The 13,446-nt window shown below is 45.4% G+C and overlaps 1 protein-coding gene across 1 annotated transcript in view; it reads right to left on the bottom strand.

Moving 5' to 3' along the window:
• The window catches only part of LOC141174584 (solute carrier family 22 member 6-A-like), a 61,928-nt gene that overhangs the window by 15,172 nt on the left and 33,310 nt on the right, over positions 1 to 13,446 (bottom strand). Inside the window, exon 6 of the mRNA XM_073659526.1 lies at positions 8,993 to 9,108. Within this exon, the coding sequence (XP_073515627.1) occupies positions 8,993 to 9,108 (116 nt within the window). The remainder of the gene's footprint in view (positions 1 to 8,992; positions 9,109 to 13,446) is intronic.

The following is a 13,446-nucleotide window of genomic DNA, read 5'->3' as shown; positions in this document are numbered from 1 at the left end:
AGGGGGACCAAACAGAATTCTTGTGGTTTGAGGGGTTGAATAATAAATGACACTCTGAATTAACTTTTTACGTTTAAAAAAAAAAAAAAAAAAATTGCTGCAGTGCATTTCCCACTTCCAGGCTGATCTACAGTACAAATGTCACAATGCCAAGTTAATTCCGCATGTGTCAACCAGCTAAATCTGCAGGGGGTTGAATACTACTTGTAGGCACTGTATATACACTGTGTGCAGAATTATTAGGCAAGTTGTATTTTAGAGGATTATTTTTATTATTGATCAACAACTATGTTCTCAATCAACCCAAAAGACTCATAAATATCCAAGCTTAATATTTTTGGAAGTTGGAGTGGGTTTTTTTTTAGATTTGGCTATCTTAGGAGGATATCTGTTTGTGCAGGTAACTATTACTGTGCAGAATTATTAGGCAACTTAATAAAAAACAAATATAATCCCATCTCATTTGTTTATTTTCACCAGGTAAACCAATATCAGTGCACAAAATTTAGAAATAAACATTTCTGACATGCAAAAACGAAAACCAAAAAATTAGTGATCAGTATAGCCACCTTTCTTAATGATGACACTCAACAGCCTTCCATCCATAGATTCTGTCAGTTGCTTGATCTGTTTTCGATCAACATTGCGTGCAGCAGCCACCACAGCCTCCCAGACACTGTTCCGAGAGGTGTACTGTTTTCCCTCCCTGTAGATCTCACATTTTATGATGGACCACAGGTTTTCTATGGGGTTCAGATCAGGTGAACAAGGGGGCCATGTCATTATTTTTTCTTCTTTTAGACCTTTACTGGCCAGCCACGCTGTGGAGTAGTTGGTTGCATGTGATGGAGCATTGTCCTGCATGCAAATCATGTTTTTCTTGAACGATACCGACTTCTTTCTGTACCACTGCTTGAAGAAGTTGTCTTCCAGAAACTGGCAGTAGGTCTGGGAGTTGAACTTCACTCCATCCTCAACCCGAAAAGGTCCCACAAGTTCATCTTTGATGATACCAGCCCATACCAGTACCCAGGGTCGGACTGGGGTGTCTGGGGCCCATAGGGAGAACTGACTCTAGGGGCCCACCTACAGCCATATGAAAATATCTGTTATCCGCTATCCCCGTTATAGTGGAGCATTGACTGGCGGCTCCTGCACATCTATTGTGCGACACTAACTGGGATGTACAATTACTGTAGTTTGCATTAAAGGGCTTCTTTGGTTAAAATAAGTTATCAGCGATCCATGGGCTCTACAGGATCGGTGATCACTTATTGATCGTTTGGGTCCGAACATTGGAAAACACACCTATCGGAAGAATGGGGAAGTTTTATCCCTGACAGGACACTTATCCCCATTTTAATATGCAGCGACAGGTGGGACGTCTGACCGCAGCTCCATTCATTCTCTTGGGGGGCTTCCAAAAAAGAGCAGCGCACACAGCCACTGAAGGAATGAATGGACCAGTGGTCGCATCTCACATGCCGCTCCAGTCTAATGGGGAGAAAAGCTCCACATTCTGCCCATTGTGTCCCAGCAGTCAGACCCCCACCAATCAATATTATCACTGATCCTGTGGAGGGAGGATTGCTTGTTTTCACCGGAGAACCCCTGTAAGAGCATCTCTGCCGCTCTGGTCCAAGTATTTAATCTCTAAAGCCACGGCCCCACTATCAGTATTTGGTCAGTATCCGGTCAGTATTTTCTTTTCAGGAGTGGGAGCCAAAACCAGGTGAGGAAAAATCAGAGAAAAGGTAGAATAGAAACAAGTCACCAATTCTGCATTTATCACCCACTACTTGATTTGGCAGCGACTCCTGAGAAAAAATACTAACCAAATACTAATGGTGGGGCTGTGGCCTAATGGAAAAAAATATTTTCCTAGTTAATATCAGCAAGAACAAAATGACCGCCATACACAACACAGTTCACTATATCAACACCAATAATACCACATACAAAAGGGACAAATATCGCCACACCATGACTAGATCACATATTACCACCACAAAGTGACCGAATAATACCACATACAAGGAACAAATATGGCCACACCATGACCAGACCACATATTACCACCCCAAAGTGACCAAATACTACAATACTGATCATGAATACAAACCACAATACTAACAACCCTGTTATTACCACCAGCGACATTATACACAGGAGCTCTGTATATAGTGTCAGTGTACAGGTAACACAGTGATCACCAGTGACATTATATACAGGAGCTCTGTATGTAGTGTCATTGTACAGGTAATACAGTGATCACCAGTGATATTATACACAGGAGCTCTGTATATTGTGTCAGTGTACAGGTAACACAGTGATCACCAGTGACATTATAAACAGCAGCTCTGTATATAGTGTACAGGTAATACAGTGGTCACCAGTGACATTATACACAGAAGCTCTGTATATAGTGTATACGTAATACAGTGATCACCAGTGACATACACAGGAGCTCTGTATATACTATACACACACGTGGTCAGAATTGTTGGTACCTCTCGTTTAATGAAAGAAAAACCCACAATGGTCACAGAAATAACTTGAATCTGACAAAAGTAATAATAAATTAAAAATCTATGAAAATGAAGAAATGAAAGTCAGACATTGCTTTTCTGCTACCACAGAATTTTAAAAGAAAATTAAACTCATGAAATAGGTCTGGAAAGAAATTATGGTACCCCTGAAAATAATGTGACAAAAGGGACATGTTAAATCAAGTTGTGTCCACTAATTAGCTTCACATTTGTCTACAATCTTGTAATCAGTCAGTGGGCCTGTATATAGGGCTACAGATACTCACTGTGAGGTTTGGTGACATGGTGTGTACCACACTCAACATGGACCAGAGGAAGCAAATGAAAGAGTTGTCTCAGGAGATTAGAAAGAAAATTATAGAAAAGCATGTTAAAGGTAAAGGTTATAAGACCATCTCCAAGCAGCTTTATGTTCCTTTGACTACAGTGTCATATATTATTCAGAAACTTAAGATCCATGGGACTGTAGCCAACCTCCCTGGACGTGGCCGCAGGAGGAAAATTGATGACAAATCAAAGAGACGGATAATATGAATGGTAACAGAAGAGTCCAGGAAAACTTCTAAAGAGATTAAAGGTGAACTTCAAGCTCAAGGAACATCAGTGTCAGATCGCACTATCCATCGTTGTTTGATCCAAAGTGGACTTCATGGGAGACGACCAAGGAGAACACCATTGTTGAAAAAAAAATAATAAAAAAGCCAGACTGGAATTTGCCAAACTACATGTTGACAAGCCACAAAGCTTCTGGGAGAATGTACTATGGACAGATGAGACAAAAATGGAAGTTTTTGGCAAGGCACAGCAGCTCTATGTTCACAGACGTAAAAATGAAGCATATCAAGAAAAGAACACTGTTCCTACTGTGAAACATGGGGGAGGCTGTTATGTTCTGGAGCTGCTCTGCAGCATCTGGCACAAGGTGTCTTGAATCTGTGCAGGGTACAATGAAATCTCAAGACTATCAAGGGATTCTAGTGAGAAATGTGCTGCCCAGTGTCAGAAAGCTTGGTCTCAGTCGCAGGTCATGGGTCTTGCAACAGGATAATGACCCAAGAATGGCTAAGAGGAAAACATTGGACTATTCTGAAGTGACCTTCTATGAGCCCTGACCTAAATCCTATTGAGCATCTTTGGAAAGAGCTGAAACATGTCGTCTGGAAAAGGCAACCTTCAAACACGAGACAACTGGAGCAGTTTGCTCATGAGGAGTCGGCCAAAATACCTGTTGAGAGGTGCAGAAGTCTCATTGACAGTTACAGGAATCGTTTGATTGCAGTGATTGCCTCAAAAGGTTGTTCAACAAAATATTAAGTTAAGAAGAACCATCATTTCTGTCCAGGCCGATTTCATGAGGTTAATTTTTTTTTTAAATTCCGTGGAAGCAGAAAAGCAATGTCTGACTTTCATTTGTTCATTTTCAAAAATTTGTAATTTATCAGATTCAAGTTATTTCTGTGACCATTGTGGGTTTTTCTTTCATGAAACGAGGGGTACCAACAATTTTGACCATGTGTGTAGTGTAAGTGTACATGTAATACACTGACTCACCAGTGACGTCTCTAGGTGAAGTCCTTCATCTTCGCTTTTCTTCTTCATCAGGTACAGACGGCCATCACTTCTTCCAGCCAGGAATCGTCTCTGCAGAAAATAACACACAGTTACCAATAACTGATCTCTTCTAGAGAATATTCCCACTTCCCCCCCCCCAGACTTCTACACTATACCAGTTGAAGAAAAAAAGCAACATAGCGCCATCCTGCACAGTAACAGGACCCCTCTTTTGTCCCATCCCATGGAAAACAGTTTCCTAAAAAGTAAATTATATTACAGAAGTAATAATGTAATAATAATAATTAGAATCTAAAGTAATAATGTTCCCCACTGGCCACCATAAACTAATAAAGTATGTTCCTCAATCTGGCCCCCAAACAGTAATTAAGTCCCTTGTCCAGCCAGGCACCCCCATATGTACCTTCTGGCCCCCATATGTCCAGGGTGGCCTCTCCATATATTTATCCTAGCCCACATGTATCGAGCCTGCCCTCCCCCCCATATATCCATCCTAGCCCCCCATGTGGCCAGCCTGCCCCCCCCACATATCCATCCTTGCCTCCATGTTTCCAGCCTGCCCCCCCATATATCCATCCTGGACTCCATATATCCATCCTGACACCCCCCCTACATATATCCCTTCTGGCCCCCATTTGTCCAGTGTGACCCCTCCATATATTTATCCTAGCACACCTGTATCGAGCCTGCCCCCTCCCATATACCCATCCTAGCTCCCCATTTGGCCAGCCTGCCCCCCCATATACATCCTTGCCTCCATGTTTCCAGCCTGCCCCCCATATATCCACCCTGGCCTCCATGTGTCCAACCTGCCCCCCCTACATATCCATCCTGGCCTCCATGTGTCCAGCCTGCCTCCTCATATATCCATCCTGCCCTTACCCCCTGCATATATCCATCCTGACACCTCCCATATATCCAGCGTGCCCCTCCATATATTTATGTTAACCCACGTGTATCGAGCCTGCCCCTCCACATATCCATCCTAGCCCCCCATGTGTCCAGCCTGTCCCCCCCCCCATATATCCATCCTGGCCTCCATGTGTTCAACCTGCCCCCCCATATATCCATCCTGGCCTCCATGTGTCCAGCCTGCCCCCCCATATATCCATCCTGGCCTCCATGTGTCCAGCCTGCCCCCCCATATATCCATCCTGGCCTCCATGTGTCCAGCCTGCCCCCATATACCCATCCTGCCCACCCCCCTTTGCCTGGGTCCAGCCAGGGTCCCCCCTTGTGTGTCCAGCCAGGCCCCCCCCTTGTGTGTCCAGCCAGGGCCCCCTCTTGTGTGTCCATCCAGGGCTCCTCCTTGTGTGTCCAGCCAGGGCCCCCCCTTGTGTGTCCAGCCAATGCCCCCCCTTGTGTGTCCATCCGGGCCCCCCCCTTGTGTGTCCAGCCAGGGTTCCCCCTTGCGTGTCCAGCCAGGGCCCCCCTTGTGTATCCAGCCAGGGCTCCTGCCTCATGTATCCAGCCAGGGCTCCCGCCTTGTGTGTCCAGCTTGGCCCCCCTCGTGTGTCCAGCTTGGCCCCCCCTTGTGTGTCCAGTCGGCTCCCCCTTGTGTGTCCAGCTGGGTCCCCCCTTGTGTGGCCTGCTGGGCTTCCCCTTGTGTGTCCAGCTGGGTCCCCCCTTGTGTGTCCAGCCAGGGGCCCAGACCATTACACACACACACACACCTCTTACCTTCCTGTGCTCCCGTGTGGTGTCCTCCTTCTCCTGAGTTGCGCGCCTCCTTCACAGCAGGCGCATGACGATGACGTCATACGCCGGCCGGCGAAGGGAGACGCGCAGCTTCAGCTGCTTCACTGGGACGTGCGCCGCGGTGGTTCAGGTAATGAACGCCGCGTGCGCGCGTCCCTGCATACACTATGCCTGCGCTTTTAAAGGGCCCGTGCCCCTTAAAACCGCAGGATTTTTTTTTTTTGCTCTCTTCTCCCCCCTCTCCTCTGCAGCAGGGGGCGGGGCCCACCGGGAAAATTCCCGGTATCCCGCCAGCCCAGACCGACCCTGCCAGTACCCCACCTCCACCTTGCTGGCGTCTGAGTCGGAGTGGAGTTCTCGGCCCTTTACAGATCCAGCCTCTGGCCCATCCATCTGGCCCATCAAGAGTCACTCTCATTTCATCAGTCCATAAAACCTTTGAAAAATCAGTCTTAAGATATTTCTTGGCCCATTCTTGACGTTTTATCTTATGTTTCTTGTTCAAATGTGGTCGTTTTTCAGCCTTCCTTACCTTGGCCATGTCCCTGAGTATCGCACATCTTGTGCTTTTTGATACCCCAGTAACGTTGCAGCTCTGAAATATGGCAAAACTGGTGGCGAATGGCATCTTGGCAGCTTCACGCTTGATTTTCCTCAATTCATGGGCAGTTATTTTGTGCCTTTTTTGGCCACCACGCTTCTTGCGACCCTGTTGGCTATTTGCCATGAAACGCTTGATTATTCGGTGATCACGCTTCAAAAGTTTGGAAATTTCAAGACTGCTGCATCCCTCTGCAAGACATCTCACAATTTTGGACTTTTCAGAGCCCGTCAAATCTCTCTTTTGACCCATTTTGCCAAAGGAAAGGAAGTTGCTTAATAATTAAGCACACCTTATATAGTCTATTGATGTCATTAGTCAACACCCCTCCTCATTACAGAGATGCACATCACCAGATTTACTTAATTGGTAGTTGGCTCTCAAGCCTATGCAGCTTGGAGGAGGACAACATGTATAAAAAGTATCAAAGTGATCAAAATACGCATTTGCCTAATAATTCTGCACGCGGTGTATATATATCTGTATGTATATATAGGATTACCATAATTTTTTAATATTTGCCAATATATATACAGTACAGACCAAAAGTTTGGACACACCTTCTCATTTAAAGATTTTTCTGTATTTTCATGACTTTGAAAATTGTACATTCACACTGAAGGCATCAAAACTATGAATTAACACATGTGGAATTATATACTTAACAAAAAAGTGTGAAACAACTGAAAATATGTCTTATATTCTAGGTTTGTCAAAGTAGCCACCTTTTGCTTTAATGATTGCTTTGCACACTCTTTGCATTCTCTTGATGAGCTTCAAGAGGTAGTCACCGGAAATGGTCTTCACTTCACAGGTGTGCCCTGCCAGATTTAATAAGTGGGATTTCTTGCCTTATAAATGGGGTTGGGACCATCAGTTGTGTTGTGTAGGTGGATACACAACTGATAGTCCTACTGAATAGACTGTTAGAATTTATATTATGGCAAGAAAAAAGCAGCTAAGTAAAGAAAAACGAGTGGCCATCATTACTTTAAGAAATGAAGGTCAGTCAGTCCGAGAAATTGGGCAAACTTTGAAAGTGTCCCCAAGTGCAGTTGCAAAAACCATCAAGCGCTACAAAGAAACTGGCTCACATGAGGACCGCCCCAGGAAAGGAAGACCAAGAGTCACCTCTGCTTCTGAGGATAAGTTTATCCGAGTCACCAGCCTCAGAAATCGCAGGTTAACAGCAGCTCAGATTAGAGACCAGGTCAATGCCACATAGAGTTCTAGCAGCAGACACATCTCTACAACAACTGTTAAGAGGACACTTTGTGCAGCAGGCCTTCATGGTAAAATAGCTGCTAGGAAACCACTGCTAAGGACAGGCAACAAGCAGAAGAGACTTGTTTGGGCTAAAGAACACAAGGAATGGACATTAGACCAGTGGAAATCTGTGCTTTGGTCTGATGAGTCCAAATTTGAGATCTTTGGTTCCAACCACCGTGTCTTTGTGCGACGCAGAAAAGGTGAACGGATGGACTCTACATGCCTGGTTCCCACCGTGAAGCATGGAGGAGGAGGTGTGATGGTGTGGGGGTGCTTTGCTGGTGACACTGTTGGGGATTTATTCAAAATTGAAGGCATACTGAACCAGCATGGCTACCACAGCATCTTGCAGCGGCATGCTATTCCATCCGGTTTGCTTTTAGTTGGACTATCATTTATTTTTCAACAGGACAACGACCCCAAACACCTCCAGGCTGTGTAAGGGCTATTTGACCAAGAAGGAGAGTGATGGGGTGCTACGTCAGATGACCTGGCCTCCACTGTCACCAGACCTGAACCCAATCGAGATGGTTTGGGGGTGAGTTGGACCGCAGAGTGAAGGCAAAAGGGCCAACAAGTGCTAAGCATCTCTGGGAACTCCTTCAAGATTGTTGGAAGACCATTTACGGTGACTACCTCTTGAAGCTCATCAAGAGAATGCCAAAAGTGTGCAAAGCAGTCATCAAAGCAAAAGGTGGCTACTTTGAAGAACCTAGAATATAAGACATATTTTCAGTTGTTTCACACTTTTTTGTTAAGTATATAATTCCACATGTGTTAATTCATAGTTTTGATGCCTTCAGTGTGAATGTACAGTTTTCAAAGTCATGAAAATACAGAAAAATCTTTAAATGAGAAGGTGTGTCCAAACTTTTGGTCTCTACTGTATATATATATTTACTACTACTCCTGGTCTGCAGAAGTGAGAAGCCTGTGAGATTGTTATTGCAAGATATGTGTGTCTGCCATATACTTGGTTTATAGTTTGCAATACACACAGTAATAAAATGGGTTTTGCATCTGAATATTAAATATATTTTACTTTTGATCTCTGGAGTTTGGCTTTAATGTGTGCAGTTCCCAGTTTGTTTTTTTGACTACAGTTCCTATGCTGACCACTAGATGGCACCATAACTCTATACAAGACATGAATTGGACTGCTTGCTGGGATTATAAAGCATCATTCTGAGGTTTGCATTGCTTTTTTATATTTGTGTGTTGTAAAGAAAACAAACTATAAAAAAAACTAAAAAAAAAATTGAAAACACATTAAAAATCCTGAGCGTTAGCGAAGGTTACTCACCAGACTAACATCAGACAGATTGTGACTTGGCGCATTCCTGCAGTGCGGACTAGGTCCAGGGGTGAATGAGCCTGCTTCGCACAACTCAGCTCAGACTGCATGTGAGCGATAAGAACCTGCAAAAATGTGTTGTATTTCTTAGGCCGTGTTCACATGTGATGTAAATGCTGCGGGTTTTTTTTCAGCAAAAAACGCAGCAGAAAAAAACACAGCATTTATGTTACGTGGGAACACGGTCTTAGTAAGTCTGTGACTTATACCACTATAAGCACTTAGTCCTTCATGAGACCTTAATGGGGTTGTCCAGGCTTGGGGCTAAAGTGTGCAGTCACTATGTGACTACAGACTTGTGAGTCCTTGCAGCGCACTGTCAGGATTCTCTGGTGCTGGGAGCGGGCAGTCATGTGAATGCAAGTATGTGATTTGCACACTTCCGGCCACAATCTGACTAGACGTGTCTGGCCTCACTCAATTCACTTGCAATGAGCAAGGCCGCCACATGTCTAATCGGCAAATCACATACTTGCGTTCACATGGCCGCACGCTCCCGACACCAGAGAATCTTGACATCGCGCCGTGAAGATTTACAAGTCTGAAGTCACATAGATTGACTGCAGACTTGAGCTTCAAGGCCGGAAAACCTTTAAGTTGAATGGGAATGTTTCATAAAAAATTAAAACAACCCTGCATCCTGTTACTGAACCTGCTGCCCGTTGCACTAAAGCAAAGATCGGTACAATGTGGACTAAGACCACGTTCACATGTTCAGTATTTGGTCAGTATTTTGCATCAGTGTCAGTCAAATCCAGAAAAAAATGCAGAAGTGGTGCACGAGTTTCTATTATGCAGTGCAAAACTTTTTTCTCAACTTTAATTTTTACTGCAGGAAGTGTCTATACGCAGATCTACATATAAATAACTGGTGCACTCGTAGAATTGTATTTCATAGAACCATAGAATGTTAGAGTTGGAGGGGACCTCCGGGGTCATCGTGTCCATCCCCATGCTCAATGAAGGATTCACTAAACCATCTCAGACAGATGTCTGTCCAGCCTCTGTTTGAAGACGTCCATTGAAGGGGAACTCACCACCTCTCGTGGCAGCCTGTTCCACTCATTGATCCCCCTCACTGGCAAAAAGTTTTTTCTAATATCTAATCTGTGTCTCCTCCCATTCAGTTTCACTCCATTGCTTTTTGTGTTTCCATGTGCAAATGAGAATAAGGATAATCCCTTTACACTGTGGCAGCCCTTCATATATCACAGTGTAGAGCAGGGGTCTCAAACACGAGGCCCGAGAGCCGCATGCAGCCCCTGAGGCTGCTTCATGCGGCCCGCAGGCACCGGAGCCCACGTAATGATTGTGGCCTGGTCCAGAGGGCCATCGAAGTCAGTGATTCTTTTCAGTTGAATGTTTTACAAGTTAGGGACCAGCATGGGCCATTACTTCAAGATGGGGACCAGGATGGGCACATTACTACAAGATGGGGACCAGGATGGGCACATTACTACAAGATGGGAACCAGGGTGAGCACATTACAAGATGGAAACCAGGATGGGCACATTACTACAAGATGGGAACCAGGGTGAGCACATTACAAGATGGGGACCAGGATGGGCATATTACTACAAGATGGGAACCAGGATGAGCACATTACAAGATGGGGACCAGGATGGGCACATTACTACAAGATGGGAACCAGGGTGAGCACATTACAAGATGGGGACCAGGATGGGCATATTACTACAAGATGGGAACCAGGATGAGCACATTACAAGATGGGGACCAGGATGGGCATATTACTACAAGATGGGGACCAGGATGGGCACATTACTACAAGATGGGAACCAGGATGAGCTCATTACAAGATGGAAACCAGGATGGGCACATTACTACAAGATGGGGACCAGGATGGGCACATTACTACAAGATGGGAACCAGGATGAGCACATTACAAGATGGGAACCAAGATGGGCACATTACTACAAGATGGGAACCAGGATGAGCACATTACAAGATGGGGACCAGGATGGGCATATTACTACAAGATGGGGACCAGGATGGGCACATTACTACAAGATGGGGACCAGGATGGGCACATTACTACAAGATGGGAACCAGGGTGAGCACATTACAAGATGGGGACCAGGATGGGCATATTACTACAAGATGGGAACCAGGATGAGCACATTACAAGATGGGGACCAGGATGGGAACATTACTACAAGATGGGAACCAGGGTGAGCACATTACAAGATGGGGACCAGGATGGGCATATTACTACAAGATGGGAACCAGGATGAGCACATTACAAGATGGGGACCAGGATGGGCATATTACTACAAGATGGGGACCAGGATGGGCACATTACTACAAGATGGGAACCAGGATGAGCTCATTACAAGATGGAAACCAGGATGGGCACATTACTACAAGATGGGGACCAGGATGGGCACATTACTACAAGATGGGAACCAGGATGAGCACATTACAAGATGGGAACCAAGATGGGCACATTACTACAAGATGGGAACCAGGATGAGCACATTACAAGATGGGGACCAGGATGGGCATATTACTACAAGATGGGGACCAGGATGGGCACATTACTACAAGATGGGGACCAGGATGGGCACATTACTACAAGATGGGAACCAGGGTGAGCACATTACAAGATGGGGACCAGGATGGGCATATTACTACAAGATGGGAACCAGGATGAGCACATTACAAGATGGGGACCAGGATGGGCATATTACTACAAGATGGGGACCAGGATGGGCACATTACTACAAGATGGGAACCAGGATGAGCTCATTACAAGATGGAAACCAGGATGGGCACATTACTACAAGATGGGGACCAGGATGGGCACATTACTACAAGATGGGAACCAGGATGAGCACATTACAAGATGGGAACCAGGATGGGCACATTACTACAAGATGGGAACCAGGATGAGCACATTACAAGATGGGGACCAGGATGGGCATATTACTACAAGATGGGGACCAGGATGGGCATATTACTACAAGATGGGGACCAGGATGGGCACATTACTACAAGATGGGGACCAGGATGACCTCATTACAAGATGGAGACCAGGATGGGCACATTACTACAAGATGGGGACCAGGATGGGCACATTACTACAAGATGGGAACCAGGATGAGCTCATTACAAGATGGGGACCAGGATGGGCATATTACTACAAGATGGGGACCAGCATGGGAACATTACTACAAGATGGGGACCGGGATGGGCACATTACTACAAGATGGGGACCAGGATGGGAACATTACTACAAGATGGGAACCAGGATGAGCACATTACAAGATGGGGACCAGGATGGGCATATTACTACATTGTAATGGAAGTTACGTACTTGAATATTTTATAAAGAAGCATTTGAATACAATTTTACAAGTGCACCACTTATTTATCTGAAGTTTGATAATTTAGATTTATGGAGAGAGCCTTATTGGAGCACCTTTTGCAAGATGAAACCCTGTATATACACTGATCTATTCACTGCTGGTAAATGGCCCAAGGACTGGACAAGATCTGTGTTTATTTCTATTCTAGAAGGGAGATGCTACCGACTGGACTATTGCGCTCATATCCAGGGCCGCCATCAGGGCATTACTGCCCTTACTGGTGTATTGGGCCCGCTGAGCAGAAGCAAAGTCTGGGCCCCCTCCTTTTTTGCTTCTGCTCACCGGGCCCCAGGGTATAATAAAGTATTGTGCACTCTCGCACTGCCATTGGCTGCACACATCTCAGCGCAGGGAGCTTTCCTGGAGCTCCATGGCCATCAAAACAGAACGGCTGTGCAGCTCCGGGGAAGTCACTCCACCTTTTCTGTGATGTGCTGCAGTGCTGGTGATGGCACCTACACGATAATATCATCACATGCGCCACGTCAAGAAACCATAAGTGGAGCTGGCGCCTGCAGGGGATCCTGAGAGGTAAGTATGAAAAACTTTTTTCATTTTTTGAATAAAATTAATTAAATAATCGTGGGAGGGACCAAATGATGATGAAATGAGGGTGTGGGACGGGGGACAGTTAATGATGATGCACTGAGATGGGGGAGTGCAAATAATGATGAATTGGGGGTGGGTGACAGCAAATGATAAATTAAGGTTGGGGGCGGGGGACTGCAAATTATGAATTGAAGGTGAGGCTGGGGAGTTCAAATTATGATGACTTGAGGGTGGGAGGAGTAAATGATGATGAATTGAGGGTGGAGGGTGGAGGAGAGCAAATGATGATGAATTGAGGGTGGGCAACAACAAATGCTGAATTGAGGGTGGAGGGTGGGGGAGAGCAAATAATGATAAATTGAGGGTGGGGGAGAGCAGTTGTTAATGAATAGAGGGTGGGGAGGGAGAGAGAGGACATGAAATAATGATTTGGGGTCGAGGAGGGCATGTAAATATAATGAATCAGGG

Source organism: Phyllobates terribilis, unplaced genomic scaffold (assembly GCF_046119375.1).
Source record: "Phyllobates terribilis strain yellow unplaced genomic scaffold, ASM4611937v1 Scaffold_13__5_contigs__length_258822181, whole genome shotgun sequence".
NCBI classification, from domain to species: Eukaryota; Metazoa; Chordata; class Amphibia; order Anura; family Dendrobatidae; genus Phyllobates; species Phyllobates terribilis.
This window is presented reverse-complemented; position numbering and strand designations above follow the sequence as displayed.